At 47.4% G+C, this 21,409-nt stretch overlaps 1 protein-coding gene across 1 annotated transcript in view; it reads right to left on the bottom strand.

Annotated features, from left to right (window-relative positions):
• Positions 1 to 21,409, bottom strand: part of LOC121536357 (FHF complex subunit HOOK interacting protein 1B-like) — a 109,049-nt gene that overhangs the window by 31,400 nt on the left and 56,240 nt on the right. Inside the window, exons 4-7 of the mRNA XM_045206767.1 lie at positions 15,005 to 15,427; positions 12,613 to 12,843; positions 7,561 to 7,806; positions 3,686 to 3,853 (exon numbers count right to left, since the gene is read on the bottom strand). Coding sequence (XP_045062702.1) covers positions 3,686 to 3,853; positions 7,561 to 7,806; positions 12,613 to 12,843; positions 15,005 to 15,427 — 1,068 coding nt within the window. The remainder of the gene's footprint in view (positions 1 to 3,685; positions 3,854 to 7,560; positions 7,807 to 12,612; positions 12,844 to 15,004; positions 15,428 to 21,409) is intronic.

The following is a 21,409-nucleotide window of genomic DNA, read 5'->3' as shown; positions in this document are numbered from 1 at the left end:
CACCAGAACATTAGCCACAGGTAGAGACACCAGAACATTAGCCACAGGTAGAGACACCAGAACATTAGCCACAGGTAGAGACACCAGAACATTAGCCACAGGTAGAGACACCAGAACATTAGCCACAGGTAGAGACACCAGAGCATTAGCCACAGGTAGAGACACCAGAACATTAGCCACAGGTAGAAACACCAGAACATTAGCCACAGGTAGAGACACCAGAACATTAGCCACAGGTAGAGACACCAGAGCATTAGCCACAGGTAGAGACACCAGAACATTAGCCACAGGTAGAGAAGCACCAGAGCATTAGCCACAGGTAGAGACACCAGAACATTAGCCACAGGTAGAGAAGCACCAGAGCATTAGCCACAGGTAGAGACACCAGAACATTAGCCACAGGTAGAGACACCAGAACATTAGCCACAGGTAGAGACACCAGAGCATTAGCCACAGGTAGAGAAGCACCAGAACATTAGCCACAGGTAGAGACACCAGAGCATTAGCCACAGGTAGAGACACCAGAACATTAGCCACAGGTAGAGAAGCACCAGAGCATTAGCCACAGGTAGAGACACCAGAACATTAGCCACAGGTAGAGACACCAGAACATTAGCCACAGGTAGAGACACCAGAACATTAGCCACAGGTAGAGAAGCACCAGAGCATTAGCCACAGGTAGAGACACCAGAACATTAGCCACAGGTAGAGAAGCACCAGAGCATTAGCCACAGGTAGAGACACCAGAGCATTAGCCACAGGTAGAGACACCAGAACATTAGCCACAGGTAGAGACACCAGAACATTAGCCACAGGTAGAGACACCAGAACATTAGCCACAGGTAGAGACACCAGAACATTAGCCACAGGTAGAGACACCAGAACATTAGCCACAGGTAGAGACACCAGAACATTAGCCACAGGTAGAGACACCAGAACATTAGCCACAGGTAGAGACACCAGAACATTAGCCACAGGTAGAGACACCAGAACATTAGCCACAGGTAGAGACACCAGAGCATTAGCCACAGGTAGAGACACCAGAACATTAGCCACAGGTAGAGAAGCACCAGAGCATTAGCCACAGGTAGAGACACCAGAACATTAGCCACAGGTAGAGACACCCAGAACATTAGCCACAGGTAGAGACACCAGAGCATTAGCCACAGGTAGAGACACCAGAACATTAGCCACAGGTAGAGAAGCACCAGAACATTAGCCACAGGTAGAGACACCAGAGCATTAGCCACAGGTAGAGAAGCACCAGAGCATTAGCCACAGGTAGAGACACCAGAACATTAGCCACAGGTAGAGAAGCACCAGAGCATTAGCCACAGGTAGAGACACCAGAGCATTAGCCACAGGTAGAGACACCAGAACATTAGCCACAGGTAGAGACACCAGAACATTAGCCACAGGTAGAGACACCAGAACATTAGCCACAGGTAGAGACACCAGAACATTAGCCACAGGTAGAGACACCAGAACATTAGCCACAGGTAGAGACACCAGAACATTAGCCACAGGTAGAGACACCAGAACATTAGCCACAGGTAGAGACACCAGAACATTAGCCACAGGTAGAGACACCAGAACATTAGCCACAGGTAGAGACACCAGAACATTAGCCACAGGTAGAGACACCAGAACATTAGCCACAGGTAGAGACACCAGAGCATTAGCCACAGGTAGAGACACCAGAACATTAGCCACAGGTAGAGACACCAGAACATTAGCCACAGGTAGAGACACCAGAACATTAGCCACAGGTAGAGACACCAGAACATTAGCCACAGGAAGAGACACCAGAACATTAGCCACAGGTAGAGACACCAGAACATTAGCCACAGGTAGAGACACCAGAACATTAGCCACAGGTAGAGACACCAGAACATTAGCCACAGGTAGAGACACCAGAACATTAGCCACAGGTAGAGAAGCACCAGAGCATTAGCCACAGGTAGAGACACCAGAACATTAGCCACAGGTAGAGAAGCACCAGAGCATTAGCCACAGGTAGAGACACCAGAACATTAGCCACAGGTAGAGACACCAGAACATTAGCCACAGGTAGAGACACCAGAACATTAGCCACAGGTAGAGACACCAGAACATTAGCCACAGGTAGAGACACCAGAACATTAGCCACAGGTAGAGACACCAGAACATTAGCCACAGGTAGAAACACCAGAACATTAGCCACAGGTAGAGACACCAGAACATTAGCCACAGGTAGAGACACCAGAACATTAGCCACAGGTAGAAACACCAGAACATTAGCCACAGGTAGAGACACCAGAACATTAGCCACAGGTAGAGACACCAGAACATTAGCCACAGGTAGAGACACCAGAACATTAGCCACAGGTAGAGACACCAGAACATTAGCCACAGGTAGAGACACCAGAACATTAGCCACAGGTAGAGACACCAGAACATTAGCCACAGGTAGAGACACCAGAACATTAGCCACAGGTAGAGAAGCACCAGAACATTAGCCACAGGTAGAGACACCAGAGCATTAGCCACAGGTAGAGACACCAGAACATTAGCCACAGGTAGAGACACCAGAACATTAGCCACAGGTAGAGACACCAGAACATTAGCCACAGGTAGAAACAGGTAGAAACACATGATGGAAGCAGAATACCTTTGCAATGCATATTTGTGTTTGGGTTAGAGCCCATTTCCTAGATGAATTACTTGTTTAATTCATTTAACTTACTATGACTGTGATATGTGGTTGTCTCAACTAGCTACCTTAAGATATATTCACTAACCGTAAGTCTGGACAAGAGACTCTGTTAAATGACTTAAATGTAAAATGTAAAGGTTATTAATTAAGGATGTGCATCTCTCCTTTCATGAACGATTCGGGGGGTCTGAAATCACCATCACCGACTGATTAACTGGTCATTTGATCTGAAATCACCATCACCCACTGATTAACTGGTCTAGACCGTTTGGAATTTGGAATGCAAAATTATTGCTGTCCTTTATGAGATTAGGGTCCTACCCTGTTCATGTAAAAACTACCTGGTACACAGACTGTTTAAACCAAAACTATTTCTGATGGTGAACCTGGACAATCTAAATAAAATCGGAATCATTAAAAACCCCAATCAGCAGTTGGATATGAGTTGCGTCCACTCCGGCAGGCTTCACAACTCCGGTAAAACAAAATTTTCTACAACGCATTTGGTAACAATGACCCAGCAAATTACATTGGTTGTCACCCAACTAATAAACCCTAGGATTTGACATTGCGAAAGCCATTTTACAAGCATTTGAATGCTGAAGGTGCCAGGTGTAAGCATAGCCTATCAGAAGAACAGGGGTAGGCCTAAATCTTGCTGACGCGATCAGCTGTGTCTCCCCCGCACTGTGCATACTTATCTGACAGTCAAACGCTGTCACACGCATTCAAGTTTGATAGGTTACTGAACTGAAGGAGAGGACGCATCAATTCAGTCACAACATATAAGAAATATTAGTGAACCGGCGATTCGAAACATTTGTATCGGTTTTCTGACCAACGCATTAAATCAGTTTGGGCTCCCGCGGACCTGATCCACTGGTATCTGAAACATTTGAACCGAGGACCGATGCGTGTCGGTGAGTCGTTACATCCCTACTATTAACCGTGTCATCTCGTTCCACCACACAATGTTCTGTTAATACTGACTCTTGAATTGCTGCTGATGCGAGTCAGCAAGGTGTCCAGGATGGTGTCGTTGTCATGGCGATGCATGAGGATGAAGCGCAGGAAGGTTTTGAGGAGAGCTGTTTCCGTGACGCTGCGCAGGAACAGATCCAGGTAGGCTGTACTGGCTATCATCTCATCTACAGATGACTGGAGGGAGGGAGAGAGAGAGGGAGATGGGGAGAAGGGGGGAGAGAGTGGGAGAGCGAGAGAGAGAGAGAGAGAGAGAGAGGGGGAGAGAGAGAGGGGGGAGAGAGAGAGAGGGGGAGAGAGAGAGAGAGGGGGGAGAGAGAGAGAGTGGGGGAGAGAGGTGGAGGGAGAGAAATAGAGGGGGAGAGAGAGAAAGACAGGATGATCAATAAATGAACATTTACATTTTAGTCATTTAGCAGATGCTCTTATCCAGAGCGACTTACAGTAGTGAGTGCATACATTTTCATACTTTTTATATATATATATATATATATATATATATACACACACAGTGGGGAAAAAAAGTATTTAGTCAGCCACCAATTGTGCAAGTTCTCCCACTTAAAAAGATGAGAGAGGCCTGTAATTTTCATCATAGGTACACGTCAACTATGACAGACAAAATGTTTTTTTTTTAAAGAAAATCACATTGTAGGATTTTTTATGACTTTATTTGCAAATTATGGTGGAAAATAAGTATTCGGTCAATAACAAAAGTTTCTCAATACTTTGTTATATACCCTTTGTTGGCAATGACACAGGTCAAACGTTTTCTGTAAGTCTTCACAAGGTTTTCACACACTGTTGCTGGTATTTTGGCCCATTCCTCCATGCAGATCTCCTCTAGAGCAGTGCTGTTTTGGGGCTGTCGCTGAGCAACACAGACTTTCAACTCCCTCCAAAGATTTTCTATGGGGTTGAGATCTGGAGAATGGCTAGGCCACTCCAGGACCTTGAAATGCTTCTTACGAAGCCACCCTTCGTTGCCCGGGCGGTGTGTTTGGGATCATTGTCATGCTGAAAGACCCAGCCACGTTTCATCTTCAATGCCCTTGCTGATGGAAGGAGGTTTTCACTCGAAATCTCACGATACATGGCCCCATTCATTCTTTCCTTTACACGGATCAGTCGTCCTGGTCCCTTTGCAGAAAAACAGCCCCAAAGCATGATGTTTCCACCCCCATGCTTCACAGTAGGTATGGTGTTCTTTGGATGCAACTCAGCATTCTTTGTCCTCCAAACACGACGAGTTGAGTTTTTACCAAAAAGTTATATTTTGGTTTCATCTGACCATATGACATTCTCCCAATCCTCTTCTGGATCATCCAAATGCACTCCAGCAAACTTCAGACGGGCCTGGACATGTACTGGCTTAAGCAGGGGGACACGTCTTGCACTGCAGGATTTGAGTCCCTGGCGGCGTAGTGTGTTACTGATGGTAGGCTTTGTTACTTTGGTTCCAGCTCTCTGCAGGTCATTCACTAGGTCCCCCTGTGTGGTTCTGGGATTTTTCCTCACCGTTCTTGTGATCATTTTGACCCCACAGGGTGAGATCTTGCGTGGAGCCCCAGATCGAGGGAGATTATCAGTGGTCTTGTATGTCTTCCATTTCCTAATAATTGCTCCCACAGTTGATTTCTTCAAACCAAGCTGCTTACCTATTGCAGATTCAGTCTTCCCAGCCTGGTGCAGGACTACAATTTTGTTTCTGGTGTACTTTGACAGCTCTTTGGTCTTGGCCATAGTGGAGTTTGGAGTGTGACTGTTTGAGGTTGTGGACAGGTGTCTTTATACTGATAACAAGTTCAAACAGGTGCCATTAATACAGGTAACGAGTGGAGGACAGAGGAGCCTCTTAAAGAAGAAGTTACAGGTCTGTGAGAGCCAGAAATCTTGCTTGTTTGTAGGTGACCAAATACTTATTTTCCACCATAATTTGCAAATAAATTCCTTAAAAATCCTACAATGTGTTTTTCATGAAAAAAAAATCTCATTTTGTCTGGCATAGTTGATGTGTACCTATGATGAAAATTACAGGCCTCTCATCTTTTTAAGTAGGAGAACATGCACAATTGGTGGCTGACTAAATACTTTTTTTCCCCACTGTATATACACACTTCCAGTCAAAGGTTTGGACACACCTACTCACACCTACTAATTTTTACTATTTTCTACATTGTAGAATAATAGTGAAGACATCAAAACTATGAAATAACACATATGGAATCATGTAGTAACCAAAAAAAGTGTTCAACAAATCAAAATATATTTTAGATTTTAGATTCTTCAAAGTAGCCACCCTTTGCCTTGATGACAGCTTTGCATACTCTTGGCATTCTCTCAACCAGCTTCACCTGGAATGCTTTTCCAACAGTCTTGAAGGAGTTCCCACATATGCTGAGCACTTGTTGGCTGCTTTCTTTCACTCTGCCGTCTAACTCATCCTAAACCATCTCAATTGGGTTGAGGTCGGGGGATTGTGGAGGCCAGGTCATCTGATGCAGCACTCCATCACTCTCCTTCTTGGTAAATTAGCCCTTACACAGCCTGAAGGTGTGTTGGGTCATTGTCCTGTTGAAAAACAAATGATAGTCCCACTAAGCGCAAACCAGATGGGATGGCGTATCGCTGCAGAATGTTGTGGTAGCCATGCTGGTTAAGTGTGCTTTGAATTCTAAATAAATCACTGACAGTGTCACCAGCAAAGCCCCCCCCCCCACACACCATCGCACCTCCTCCTCCATGCTTCACGGTGGGAACCAAACATGCAGAGATCTTCCATTCACCTACTCTGCGTCTCACAAAGACATGGCGGTTGGAACCAAAGATCTCAAATTTGGACTCATCAGACCAAAGGACATATTTCCACTGGTCTAATGTCCATTGCTCATGTTTCTTAGCCCAAGCAAGTCTCTTCTTGTTATTGGTGTCCTTTAGTAGTGGTTTCTTTGCAGCAATTTGACCATGAAGGCCGTATTCACACAGTCCCCTCTGAACAGTTGATGTTGAGATGTGTCTGTTACTTGAACTCTGTGAAGCATTTATTTGGGCTGCAATTTCTGAGGCTGGTAACTCTAATGAATTTATCCTCTGCAGCAGAGGTAACTCTGGGTCTTCCTTTCCTGTGGTGGTCATCATGAGAGCCAGTTTCATCTTAGCGCTTGATGGTTTTTGCGACTGCACTTTAAGAAACGTTCAAAGTTCTTGACATTTTCCGGATTGGCTGACCTTCATCTCTTAAAGTAATGATGGACTGTCGTTTCTCTTTGCATATTTGAGCTGTTCTTGCCATAATATGGCTTGGTCTTTTACCAAATAGGGCTATCTTCTGTATACCTCCCCTACCTTGTCACAACACAACTGATTGGCTCAAACGCATTAAGAAGGAAAGAAATTCCACAAATTAACTTTTAACAAGGCACACCTGTTAATTGAAATGCATTCCAGGTGACTACCTCATGAAGCTGGTTGAGAGAATGCCAAGAGTGTGTAAAGCTGTCATCAAGGCGAAGGGTTGCTACTTTGAAGAATCTCAAATATAAAATATATTTTGATTTGTTTAACACTTTTTAGGTTACTATATGATTCCATATGTGTTATTTCATAGTTTTGATGTCTTCAATATTATTCTAGAATGTAGATAATAGTAAAAATAAAGAAAAACCCTTGAATGAGTAGGTGTGTCCAAACTTTGGACTGGTACTGTATATTTTCCATACATACTAAGATATTAAGATATAATTCTGATGAAAGGTTGTTGGCAGAATGGTAAAAATACTATAATAATAAATGTTTTAAACATTTATAATACTGAGGACTGAATACTACTTTTAATAATCAACCAATCAGCGAGAATCTCAGGCTAGATGACAACGTCCCCCTACCTTGTGTAGGGCGGGTCCCATGACGGGAACCAGGAAGCCGTTGTGAACGTAATCAACCAGCTGCCTGCGGACCAGGGGGTGTGCCACCTGGATGACAGCGTTGCAGAACTCCAGAGAGTTCATAAAGAGCATCAGGGAGGACACGCCCATCCAGTCCTCCCTCCGCAGAGCGTGCCAGTCATCCCCCCGTACCTCTATCTTCCTAGGCAGAGAGGAGTAGAGAGCACTGAGTCCTGTGGCCAGCACCTGGAGGTGGGAGGAGAGGAAGAGGGGAGGAGGTTGTTAGTGGGTGTTTAGGACTGAATTAAAGAGGAAAAGGGTAGACACTATTTAACTGTAACTCCACCTGTAACTGATATTTTCAAAAAAAATGGCCTTAAATGATAAAGTAATTCTGATGTATTTTTTTACATAGTGGTGAAGCCAGTCCACAAGGTGGCGCAGCGCCCCTCTTAATTTTTTTGGGGAGAACCCTGTGTAGTGCGAGCTAGCCTCTGAGATAAAGCCCCATCTACAGCCTGACATTACCATGGGAATCAACTGGACAAGCCCTTTTCTGACCGGGGTCATGAATCATGATCTCACACTCACTCACACAGCTCAGAGAAGTCAGCTCAGACAGATCCAGCTAATTTCTATTGACATAGTACTAGCTCAAAACATTTTCATTCTTAAAAAATGACCAGTTAATCAGTGGGTGATGGTGAGTTCAGATAAAATGTGTGTGTGTGGGGGGACATTGGGGTGGTAGATGCTCAGTCTGCCCAATGTCTCAGCTCAGGGGCCTACTCACACCATTGGCATTAACACACACACACTTCTTCCTCTTATGAGAGCTCATCCGTGAGTCCATTGGCACAGAGTTGGGGAGGGCAGCCAATAGGGTCGGGTCACAGCATCCAGCCAGCCCAGAGGAGGAGGAGAGGAGGAGGAGGAGGAGGAGGAGGAGGAGGAGGAGGATAGGTACAGGGAGGAGAGGAGGAGGAGGAAGGGAGGAGGAGGAGGAGGATAGGTACAGGGAGGAGAGAGAGGAGGAGGAGGGAGGAGAGAGGAGGAGGAGGGAGGAGGAGGAGGAGGGAGGAGGAGGAGGAGGAGGAGAGGAGAGGTACAGGGAGGAGGAGGAGGAGGAGGAGGAGAGGTACAGGGAGGAGGAGGAGGAGGAGGAGGAGAGGTACGAGGGAGGAGGAGGAGGAGGGAGGAGGGAGGAGGAGGAGGAGGAGGAGGAGGAGGAGGAGAGGAGAGGAGGAGGAGGAGGAGGGAGGAGAGGAGGAGGAGGGGAGGGAGGAGGGAGAGGAGGAGGAGGAGGAGGAGGAGGAGGATAGGTACAGGGAGGAGAGGAGGAGGAGGAGGAGGAGGAGGAGAGGTACAGGGAGGAGAGGAGGAGGAGGAGGAGAGGGAAGGAGGAGAGGAGGAGGAGGGAGGAGGAGGAGGAGGAGGAGGAGAGGTACAGGAGAGGAGGAGGAGGAGGAGGAGGAGGAGAGGTACAGGGAGGAGAGGAGGAGGAGGAGAGGTACAGGGAGGAGAGGAGGAGGAGGAGGAGGAGGAGGAGGAGGAGGGACAGGAGAGGAGGAGGAGGAGGAGGATAGGTACAGGAGAGGAGGAGGAGGAGGAGAGGAGGAGGAGGAGGAGGAGGAGGAGAGGTACAGGAGAGGAGGAGAGGAGGAGGAGGAGGAGAGGTACAGGGAGGAGAGGAGGAGGAGGAGGAGAGGTACAGGGAGGAGAGGAGGAGGGAGGAGGAGGAGAGGGAGGAGGAGGAGAGGAGGAGGAGGAGGGAGGAGAGGAGGAGGAGGAGGAGGAGGAGGAGGAGAGGGAGGAGGAGGAGGAGGAGGAGGAGGAGGGACGGAGGAGAGGAGGAGGAGGAGGATAGGTACAGGGAGGAGAGGAGGAGGAGGAGGAGGAGAGGTACAGGGAGGAGAGGAGAGGAGGAGGAGGAGGAGGGAGGAGGGAGGAGGAGGAGAGGAGGAAGGAGAGGAGGAGGAGGAGGAGGAGGGAGGAGGAGGAGGAGGAGGAGGGGAGGAGAGGAGGAGGAGGAGGATAGGTACAGGGAGGAGAGGAGGAGGAGGAGGAGGAGGAGGAGGAGAGGTACAGGAGAGGAGGAGGAGGAGGAGAGGAGGAGGAGGAGGAGAGGAGGAGAGGTACAGGAGAGGAGGAGGAGGAGGAGGAGGAGGAGGAGGAGGAGGAGAGGTACGGAGGAGGAGGAGGGAGAGGAGAGGTACAGGAGGAGGAGGAGGAGGAGGAGGAGAGGAGGAGGATAGGTACAGGAGAGGAGGAGACGGAGGAGGAGGAGGAGGAGGGAGGAGGAGGAGAGGTAGAGGAGAGGAGGAGGAGGAGGAGAGGAGGAGGAGGAGGAGGAGGAGGAGAGGAGGAGGATAGGTACAGGGAGGAGAGGAGGAGGAGGAGGAGGAGAGGTACAGGAGAGGAGGAGGAGGAGGAGATACAGGGAGGAGAGGAAGAGGAGGAGGAGAGGAGGAGAGGAGGAGGAGGAGGAGGAGAGGTACAGGAGAGGAGGAGGAGGAGATACAGGGAGGAGAGGAAGAGGAGGAGGAGGAGGAGGAGGAGGAGGAGGAGGAGGAGGAGGAGGAGGAGGAGGAGGAGGAGAGGAGGAGGAGAGAGGTACAGGAGAGTTGGAGTGCTAACCACATACAGCACAGAGACAGACAGAGCAGTAACAGACAGACAGACAGACAGACAGACAGACAGAGCAGTAACATAGTTAGGCTGAAACCCACACACACACACACACGGCAAGCAGAGCAGACGTAAACATCAGTAAAACAAACAGTGAATACACCTCAGTAATCTAAATCTAATATAGTCTTTAATCTGATCCAAACAGATATTAGCGGTTCCACGTGTTCTGAGGCAGGCAGCATGTCACAAAAAACATGGCTGTGTAAACTGCTTTCACATGCAGTAGGCTACTCTGACTGTAGAATAGAGTGAGAAAACACACACACACACACACACACACACACACACACACACACAATGTTTAGCATGAAAAGGAGTGGAATGTTATCTTAACAGACTGATCCTACCCAGGCTACCACCACATACCAGCCAGGTCATGCTATGTGTCACATCAAATGGAGCATCATGTGCTGCTGCTTCTGATACAAATGTTATGGTACATTATATGACAGCCTACATCTGCTTATATCATATGGCCTAACCCTCAACATATGGCCTAACCCTCAACCTATGGCCTAACCCTCAACCTATGGCCTAACCCTCAACCTATGGCCTAACCCTCAACCTATGGCCTAACCCTCAACATATGGCCTAACCCTCAACATATGGCCTAACCCTCAACCTATGGCCTAACCCTCAACCTATGGCCTAACCCTCAACCTATGGCCTAACCCTCAACATATGGCCTAACCCTCAACCTATGGCCTAACCCTCAACCTATGGCCTAACCCTCAACCTATGGCCTAACCCTCAACCTATGGCCTAACCCTCAACCTATGGCCTAACCCTCAACCTATGGGCAACATATGGCCTAACCCTAACCCTTACATAGTCCTGTGTAGCTCAGTTGGTAGAGCATGGCGCTTGCAACGCCAGGGTTGTGGGTTCGATTCCCACGGGGGACTAGTATGGAAAAAAAGTATGCAAATGTATGTAAGTCTCTCTGGATAAGAGCGTCTGCTAAATGACGTGAATGTAATGTAAATAACCCTCAACATATGCATGAATACTAGTGCTACAGAACAGTAGCAGTCTAACTGTACGGTATGCAGCAGGGAGTCAAGCAAAACTGTCAGCCAAAGGGGAAGCTCCAACTGGTCCAGTAACTGACTCAGGCTCAAAAAGGTACACATCAGAGTGACAGGACCAATATGAAACTATCTGACGGTTTAGCAAGAGAAGTGTTGATAAGACGTGCTATCTATCGGTTAGAGGGCTGGCTGAAGGAAGAGGAAGCTGCACCACAGACTTCTCTGTCCTCTTATCTCACACACACAGTTATCATCATCAGCATGTGCCTGTCAGTCGGAAGGAAGGAAGGAAGGAAACAGTGGTTCCAGATCCTCAGTGAGATACAATCAGCCCACAGACAAAGTTAGTGAAGGAAATATTGAATTAATCATGGGTTTAGAAAAACATGTAGCGCTTTGTCATGCTGTTTATTCAAGCTCTGGGTTTTCCTCATAATCCTTTCAAATGATGGCACAGAATCCAGATAATCCACAAAGATTTGTAAAGGTCTCCTGTAGCCAACTTGATTTTCTAAGATTTTCTTCACACCACCAGTGAAAGTACAGAATGAACGGTCAGTGAAAGAGGTAACATACACTACCGTTCAAAAGTTTGGGGTCACTTAGAAATGTCCTTGTTTTCGAAAGAAAAGCAATTTTTTTGTCCATTAAATTAACATCAAATTGATCAGAAATACAGTGTAGACCTTGTTAATGTTGTAAATGGCTATTGTAGCTGGAAACTGCAGATTTTTTATGCAATATTTACATAGGCGTACACAGGCCTGGCCTTCTTGAGACTAGTTGAGTATCTGGAGCATCAGCAATTGTGGGTTCGATTACAGGCTCAAAATGGCCAGAAACAAATAACTTTGTTCTGAAACTCGTCAGTCTATTCTTGTTCTGACAAATGAAGGCTATTCCATGTGAGAAATTGCCAAGAAACTGAAGATCTCGTACAACGCTGTGTACTACTCCCTTCACAGAACAGCCCAAACTGGCTCTAACCAGAATAGAAAGAGGAGTGGGAGGCCCCGGTGCACAACTGAGCAAGAGGACAAATACATTTGAGTGTCTAGTTTGAGAAACAGACGCCTCACAGGTCCTCAACTGGCAGCTTCATTAAATAGTACCCGCAAAACAACAGTCTCAACGTCAACAGTGAAGAGGCGACTCCGGGATGCTGACCTTCTAGGCAGAGTTGCAAAGAAAAAGCCATATCTCAGACTGCCCAACTAAATCTTTTATTTTTATTGGCCAGTCTGAGATATGGCTGTATAGCACTTTGTGACAACTGCTGATGTAAAAAGGGCTTTATAAAATACATTTGATCAATTGATTGATCACTCACCGGGCAGAAGTAGGAGTTCTCTGCGATGTAGCATGCCACGCCCTGGTTGCTGGCGGAGGTTGCCATGACGAGGAGCAGGGCGTCGCGGGCCTGCTGTCCGATGGCCCCGTCACGGTGGAGGAAGGGGATCAGCAGGGAGAAGATGAGCAGGTTGGTTGGACCCTGTTGGGCTGGCGCCGTCCTGAACAACAGCTCCAACACCGCAGGAGCACGCGCCATCGACACACAGATCTGGTGATGGGGACCAGAATATCTTGTTCAGTTCATGAAAACACATAAAAACAACACAATGCCCACCACCTAAGCCCCTTTACAAGCCAGGAGAAACCTTTAGACATTATATGGATTAGAAAAGGTTAAAACAGCAGAAAACGTTAGTCCATGTTACTTTTTCAGATGAGATCAAATCAGTAACGTCAGAAGATAGCCTGATGCCATCCATGCCTCCATGATCAACGCTCCTTTCAAATCAATCAAAAGTATTTTATGAAGCCCCCTTTTTTCCGATCAGCAGTTGTCAAAGTGCTTTACAGATACCCAGCCTGAAACCCCAAAGAGCAAGCAATGCAGAAGCAGAAGCTCAGTGGAAAAAACTCTCTAGAAATGGCAGGAACATTGAGAGGATTTGATGTAACGATTCACCAAAATGCATCGATCCATGGTTCAAATGTTTAAGATGCGAGTGCAACGGTGGCACAGGAGCCCAAACAGATCCAAATGAAGCATGCATCGGTAAGAAAACGGATTGAAACGTTACACGAATCGCCGGTACAATGAACGTTATTTAATCATTATTATTTTTATTTTTTTGGGGGGGGGGCCTTATTTCCGAAAATACCTCTAATCTGTTGTGACTGAATTGATGAGTCCATGTACCTGCGTATTACATGAATCTACAAGTCAGAGAACTGTGCGCACAGTGTGGGAGACACAGCTGCTGGCGCCAACCAGAGTGGCTTTCGCAATGTCAAATCATAGGCTTTATTCGTTGAGTGACAACCAATGTAATTTGCTGGGTCATTGTTACGAAATGCGCTGTAGAAAATGGGTGTTTTACCGGCGGAGCTGTGAAGGGCTACCGGAGTGGACTCACATCTAACTGCTGATTGGGGCTTTTCCATTACCAGGTTCACCGTACTAAATATTTTTGGTAGTTCTGCTTTAAACAGTCAGTGCATTTGGTCATTTTTACATCAACATGGTAAAGGTTTAATTTCATAACAAGGACAGCGAGCCGCACTGGTCAGAATGGGAAAAGAGAGCAGCTCTCCTCCGTAAAGTTCAAAATGGTCAAAACCATTCGCTTTGAGACGGGTGAAATCCAAAGCTGCGTTATATTAATTGGCTATGTACAAAACATTATGAACACCTGTTCTTTCCATGACATAGATTGACCAGTTGAATCCAGTGAAAGCTGGATGTCACTTGTTAAATCCACTTCAAATCAGTGTAGATGAAAGAAGGATTTTTAAGCCTTGAGATATTTGAGATATGGATTGTGTATGTGCGCCATTCAGAGGGTGAATGGGAAAGACAAAATATTTAAGTGCCTTTGAACGAGGTATGGTAGTAGGTGCCAGGCACACTGGTTTGTGTCAAGAACTGCAACGCTGCTGGGTTTTTCACGCTCAACAGTTTCCCGTGTGTATCAAGAACGGTCCACCACCTAAAGGACATCCAGCCAACTTGACACAACAGTGTGAAGCATTGGAGTCAACATGGAGCCAGCATCCCTGTGGAACGCTTTCGACACCTTGTAGAGTCGTTGCTCCGGACGAACTGAGGCTGTTTGCAGGGAAAAGGGGGGATGTGCAACTCAATATTAGGAAGGTGTTCTTAATGTTTTGTACACTCAGTGTATGTCATAGCTAATTTCTAAAGATAAATATTTACATATTACTAGCTCAAAACATTTTTATCCGCTAAATGACAAGTTAATCTGTGGGTGATGAGGATTTCAGATAAAAAGTGGGGGAACAAAAACATAAATTGCCCCTCCCCCTCCAATCTGATAGTGGTAGATGCTGTCTGGCTTATGGTCAGCTTACACACACACACACACACACACACACACACACACACACACACACACACACACACACACACACACACACACACACACACACACACACACACACACACACACACACACACACACACACAGCTCAGCTTCTGATCTCCATCAGTATCAGATATTAATTTAGAATGGAAAATAAATGTGTTCATGCAACAATTGCTAGTGCATCGAATCGTATCGAACAGTTTCAAAACTAGAAGTATCATTCCTGTATCGTATCAGAGCCCATTTAACTAGACAGGCATTGAATCGTGCTTGTGAGGAGAGATGAATATCCTTACTAGAGAGGAAGCTCTTTTCCACTGTTCCACCCACCTGGTTGAGCAGCAGCACCAGGCTGTTCTCCAGAGAGGGAGGACAGCCCAGCTGGGGATCAGTACAGGCCCCCAGCAGGCCCAGCAGAGGCTGCAGCACCGCCTTGTGTTGGAGCAGGGGCTGCTGAGAATGGCCTATCAGCATCTCAAACAGCTTGAGTAGCGCCCCCTGGCTGTCGGGGTCCAATCCACGACGCAGGTGCCACTGCACCACACGCTCCAGGACGTTCTCAGTCACCACCAGGTCCAGGATGGGGCCCATGGGGGGGACGTTACCGGACGTTACCGCCCCGGAGGGGCCCTCGCCCCCCTCCCCCGGTCGCTCCTCAGCCAGGAGGCACAGCATCTGATCGGTGTGGTTCCGCACCGCGGTGAGGTCATCACTAGAACCTGATGGGTCCTGTTGCTCCAGCACCCAGGACAACTATAGCAGAGGGAGAGAGGAGGAGGGAGAGAGGAGGAGGGAGAGAGGAGGAGGGAGAGAGGAGGAGGGAGAGAGGAGTAGAGGTGGAGGGAGAGAGGTGGATGGAGAGAGGTGGAGGGAGAGAGGAGGAGGGAGAGAGGAGGAGGGAGAGAGGAGGGAGGAGAGAGGAGGAGGGAGAGAGGAGGAGGGAGAGAGGAGGAGAGGTGGAGGGAGAGAGGTGGAGGGAGAGAGGAGGAGAGGTGGAGGGAGAGAGGTGGAGGGAGAGAGGAGGAGAGGTGGAGGGAGAGAGGTGGAGGGAGAGAAGAGGAGGGAGAGAGGAGGAGGGAGAGAGGAGGAGGGAGAGAGGAGGAGGGAGAGAGGTGGATGGAGAGAGGAGGGAGGAGAGAGGAGGAGAGGTGGAGGGAGAGAGGAGGAGAGGTGGAGGGAGAGAGGTGGATGGAGAGAGGTGGATGGAGAGAGGTGGATGGAGAGAGGAGGGAGGAGAGAGGAGGAGAGGTGGAGGGAGAGAGGAGGAGGGAGAGAGGAGGGAGGAGAGAGGAGGAGAGGTGGAGGGAGAGAGGAGGAGAGGTGGCGGGAGAGAGGAGGGAGGAGAGAGGAGGAGAGGTGGAGGGAGAGAGGAGGAGGGAGAGAGGTGGAGGGAGAGAGGAGGAGAGGTGGAGGGAGAGAGGTGGAGGGAGAGAGGAGGGAGGAGGAGGGAGAGAGGTGGGAGGGAGGAGAGAGGAGGAGAGGTGGAGGGAGAGAGGTGGAGGGAGAGAGGTGGATGGAGAGAGGAGGAGAAGTGGAGGGAGAGAGGAGGGAGGAGGAGGGAGAGAGGTGGAGGGAGAGAGGAGGAGGGAGAGAGGAGGGAGGAGAGAGGAGGAGAGGTGGAGGGAGAGAGGAGGGAGGAGAGAGGAGGAGAGGTGGAGGGAGAGAGGAGGAGGGAGAGAGGTGGAGGGAGGGAGGAGGAGGGAGAGGGGTAGAGGGAGGGAGGAGGAGGGAGAGAGGAGGAGGGAGGAGAGGAGGAGAAGTGGAGGGAGAGAGATGGACTGGATTTCATTACTAAATACTAACTGCATTGTTCCATCAACCATTCAGTCTTAACATTGTTCACATAGTTAAAAAACACAGTGTTGTTGTGATACCCGAAGTGTGTGTGTGTGTGTGTGTGTGTGTGTGTGTGTGGTTGTGTTAACATGTCTGTTGTTGACGCCTAACAGCCAGAGAAAGCCTGCAGAATGACCAGTGAACAAGCAGCCCAGAGATGAACGTGCTGCTTAGCAGGAAGCCTGTTTCTAGACTGAGAGAGGTCTGCTTGTGTCATGTCATGTTGTGGTGTGTTGTGGTGTGTCGTGTCATGTCATGTTGTGGTGTGTTGTGGTGTGTTGTGTCATGTTGTGGTGTGTTGTGTCATATTGTGGTGTGTTGTGTCATATTGTGGTGTGTTGTGTCATGTTGTGGTGTGTTGTGTCATATTGTGGTGTGTTGTGTCATATTGTGTTGTGTTGTGTCATGTTGTGGTGTGTCATGTCATGGTGTGTTGTGGTGTGTTGTGTCATGTTGTGTCATGTCATGTTGTGGTGTGTTGTGGTGTGTTGTGTCATGTTGTGGTGTGTTGTGTCATGTTGTGGTGTGGTGTGTTGTGGTGTGTTGTGTCATGTTGTGTTGTGGTGTGTTGTGGTGTGTTGTGTCATATTGTGGTGTGTTGTGGTGTGTTGTGGTGTGTTGTGTCATGTTGTGTCATGTCATGTTGTGGTGTGTTGTGTCATGTTGTGTTGTGGTGTGTTGTGGTGTGTTGTGTCATATTGTGGTGTGTTGTGGTGTGTTGTGGTGTGTTGTGGTGTGGTGTGTTGTGTCATATTGTGGTGTGTTGTGTCATATTGTGTCATGTCATGTTGTGGTGTGTTGTGGTGTGTTGTGTCATGTTGTGGTGTGTTGTGGTGTGTTGTGTCATATTGTGGTGTGTTGTGTCATGTTGTGTCATGTCATGTTGTGGTGTGTTGTGGTGTGTTGTGTCATGTTGTGTTGTGGTGTGTCATGTTGTGGTGTGTTGTGGTGTGTTGTGGTGTGTTGTGGTGTGTTGTGGTGTGTTGTGTTGTGGTGTGTCATGTTGTGGTGTGTTGTGTCATATTGTGGTGTGTCGTGTCATGTCATGTTGTGGTGTGTTGTGTCATGTTGTGGTGTGTTGTGTCATGTTGTGGTGTGTTGTGGTGTGTTGTGTCATATTGTGGTGTGTTGTGTCATGTTGTGGTGTGTTGTGTCATGTTGTGGTGTGTTGTGGTGTGTTGTGTCATGTTGTGGTGTGTCGTGTCATGTCATGTTGTGGTGTGTTGTGGTGTGTTGTGTCATATTGTGGTGTGTTGTATCATGTTGTGGTGTGTTGTGTCATGTTGTGGTGTGTTGTATCATGTTGTGGTGTGTTGTGTCATGTTGTGGTGTGTTGTATCATGTTGTGGTGTGTTGTGTCATGTTGTGGTGTGTTGTATCATGTTGTGGTGTGTTGTGTCATGTTGTGGTGTGTTGTGTCATATTGTGGTGTGTTGTGTCATATTGTGGTGTGTTGTGTCATATTGTGGTGTGTTGTGTCATGTTGTGGTGTGTTGTGTCATATTGTGGTGTGTTGTGTCATATTGTGGTGTGTTGTGTCATATTGTGGTGTGTTGTGTCATGTTGTGGTGTGTTGTGGTGTGTTGTGTCATATTGTGGTGTGTTGTGTCATGTTGTGGTGTGTTGTGTCATGTTGTGGTGTGTTGTGTCATGTTGTGGTGTGTTGTGTCATGTTGTGGTGTGTTGTATCATGTTGTGGTGTGTTGTGTTGTGGTGTGTTGTGTCATATTGTGGTGTGTTGTGGTGTGTTGTGTCATGTTGTGGTGTTTGCTCTGCTCTCCAGAGGCCCACAGGGTTCTATAGGCCCTGGTCAAAAGTAGTGCGCTACATAGTGAATAGGGTGCCATTTCAGACGCATCCAGTGTGCTGTCTTCAGTGATTCCAGAACCCTGGCAGTAGAACATCCTGCTGTCTTCAGTGATTCCAGAACCCTGGCAGTAGAACATCCTGCTGTCTTCAGTGATTCCAGAACCCTGGCAGTAGAACATCCTGCTGCCTTCAGTGATTCCAGAACCCTGGCAGTAGAACATCCTGCTGTCTTCAGTGATTCCAGAACCCTGGCAGTAGAACACCCTGCTGCCTTCAGTGATTCCAGAACCCTGGCAGTAGAGCACCCTGCTGCCTTCAGTGATTCCAGAACCCTGGCAGTAGAACACCCTGCTGCCTTCAGTGATTCCAGAACCCTGGCAGTAGAACATCCTGCTGCCTTCAGTGATTCCAGAACCCTGGCAGTAGAACACCCTGCTGCCTTCAGTGATTCCAGAACCCTGGCAGTAGAACACCCTGCTGCCTTCAGTGATTCCAGAACCCTGGCAGTAGAACACCCTGCTGTCTTCAGTGATTCCAGAACCCTGGCAGTAGAACATCCTGCTGCCTTCAGTGATTCCAGAGCCCTGGCAGTAGAACATACTGCTGCCTTCAGTGATTCCAGAACCCTGGCAGTAGAACACCCTGCTGCCTTCAGTGATTCCAGAACCCTGGCAGTAGAACACCCTGCTGCCTTCAGTGATTCCAGAACCCTGGCAGTAGAACACCCTGCTGTCTTCAGTGATTCCAGAGCCCTGGCAGTAGAACATCCTGCTGTCTTCAGTGATTCCAGAACCCTGGCAGTAGAACACCCTGCTGTCTTCAGTGATTCCAGAACCCTGGCAGTAGAACACCCTGCTGTCTTCAGTGATTCCAGAACCCTGGCAGTAGAACATCCTGCTGCCTTCAGTGATTCCAGAACCCTGGCAGTAGAACATCCTGCTGTCTGCAGTGGAAAACCACTCTGCTAATACTGCTGTTGCACACAGAGCGAGGGTGCCTTCCATGGAGTCTTTCTCTGGCCGTTTTTAACATGGTCTAACCACAGTCATATGATGCAGACTAGGCCCGGAAAACCTCTGAGATACACAGCAAACAAGCCAAGCTGGAACGCCACCAGAGACTTGTGGGGGAAACACAGCTCCATGCAGTGCTAGGTCAGTAGAGGCCTTGATATGCTGCTTCTGCTGGTGACAAAATGGCCTCTCTTGGCATGATGTGACCGGCTGTTCAAGAAACTCTCTAAAAGGGACAATCAATAATCTACTGATGGGAGCTGGCAATGGTTCAAAGGCTAGTCCATCCTTCTTCACAGCCAGGCACACCCCCGTGTACACACCATGCAGGCACTTCACACATGCATTTCAACCTCCCACATACCAGTATACAATAAGGCTGAAAGACATGGAAAGTGCCTCCACTCTCCATACACATTTCTAAATGGTTTGATATACATGTAGACATGATTTTCTTGCAGCTTCACATGTGTAGTTACAGGAATAAAAGTTTAGATAGGCACAATGAGACCATTAGTCCACCTAGCAACAACACAATGAGACCATTAGTCCACCTAGCAACAACACAATGAGACCATTAGTCCACCTAGCAACAACACAATGAGACCATTAGTCCACCTAGCAACAACACAATGAGACCATTAGTCCACCTAGCAACAACACAATGAGACCATTAGTACACCTAGCAACAACACAATGAGACCATTAGTCCACCTAGCAACAACACAATGAGACCATTAGTCCACCTAGCAACAACACAATGAGACCATTAGTCCACCTAGCAACAACACAATGAGACCATTAGTCCACCTAGCAACAACGAGACCATTAGTCCACCTAGCAACAAAACAATGAGACCATTAGTCCACCTAGCAACAACACAATGAGACCATTAGTCCACCTAGCAACAACACAATGAGACCATTAGTCCACCTAGCAACAACACAATGAGACCATTAGTCCACCTAGCAACAACACAATGAGACCATTAGTCCACCTAGCAACAACACAATGAGACTATTAGTCCACCTAGCAACAACACAATGAGACCATTAGTCCACCTAGCAACAACACAATGATACCATAAGTCCACCTAGCAACAACAAAACACCTATGTCATTCAAAATGTCACATGAAACCGTATGTTTCTTTGTCATGGCTAGTTGTGCTTTAGTCAACTTCTCTATTATTTATAGCCATCTTAAACCTTCCTGAAGAATGACAAAGATAAACAGCAGCATGTCTTTATGTTTTAATCGTTGACATAATAATATAATACAATAGGTTCTGCCAACAAAATCATAGACAATAATAAACAATGAAATCATTATAATCAGTAAACTCGTCAAGCATTGAGTGTGTAAGTGCATTGGCGCCTGAGAGACAACAGAGTGAAGAGAGGGGGAGAGAGAGCCAGCTGCAGCAGTATTGATTCATGTGCAGGCTGCCTGGCAGGCTGCAGCATTGTGATCCAAGAGCTTTTTACTGCCTGCAGAGTGTAACTGTGTGTATTCGTGCTGGGAATAGCCAGGGACCTCACAATAAAAATATTATCACGACACTTTGGTTCCGATACAATATGTACTGCGATTCTCACCATTACGGCTGTGGCGGTCATGACATTTTGTCAGCTGCCAGTCTCACGGTAATTGACCATTAATTAACAAACACATTTAGGATCTCCTCCATGCATAGCCTACAAGCTGCTGATACGTGATTTTGGAACATCTGCATTATAAACGTCTAATAAATCAATGTAATATATTCAAGCCATTATTTATTTTAGTCAGGTCTAAAGAAACATTATGATATGAAGAAAATGTATTTCAGAAGAACAGAATACGAGTTGGCCTACTGTATGTTATCTGGCTGTGCTCCATGCCATAGGCTGTAGGCTAGTTCATTTAGCTGACAAGATATGCTTATAAATCCGGTGCCATTATTTTTATATGATTTTATAGTAATTTAACTTAGCTGAATAAAATAGAAAGAATATATTTCCGCATATGAAGTGGCTATGTTGAGCGTAAAAGTGATCATTTGAAACAAGTCCTATATGATTTAGAGTTATTTGGCA

Source organism: Coregonus clupeaformis, chromosome 23 (assembly GCF_020615455.1).
Source record: "Coregonus clupeaformis isolate EN_2021a chromosome 23, ASM2061545v1, whole genome shotgun sequence".
Lineage (NCBI taxonomy): Eukaryota > Metazoa > Chordata > Actinopteri > Salmoniformes > Salmonidae > Coregonus > Coregonus clupeaformis.
This window is presented reverse-complemented; position numbering and strand designations above follow the sequence as displayed.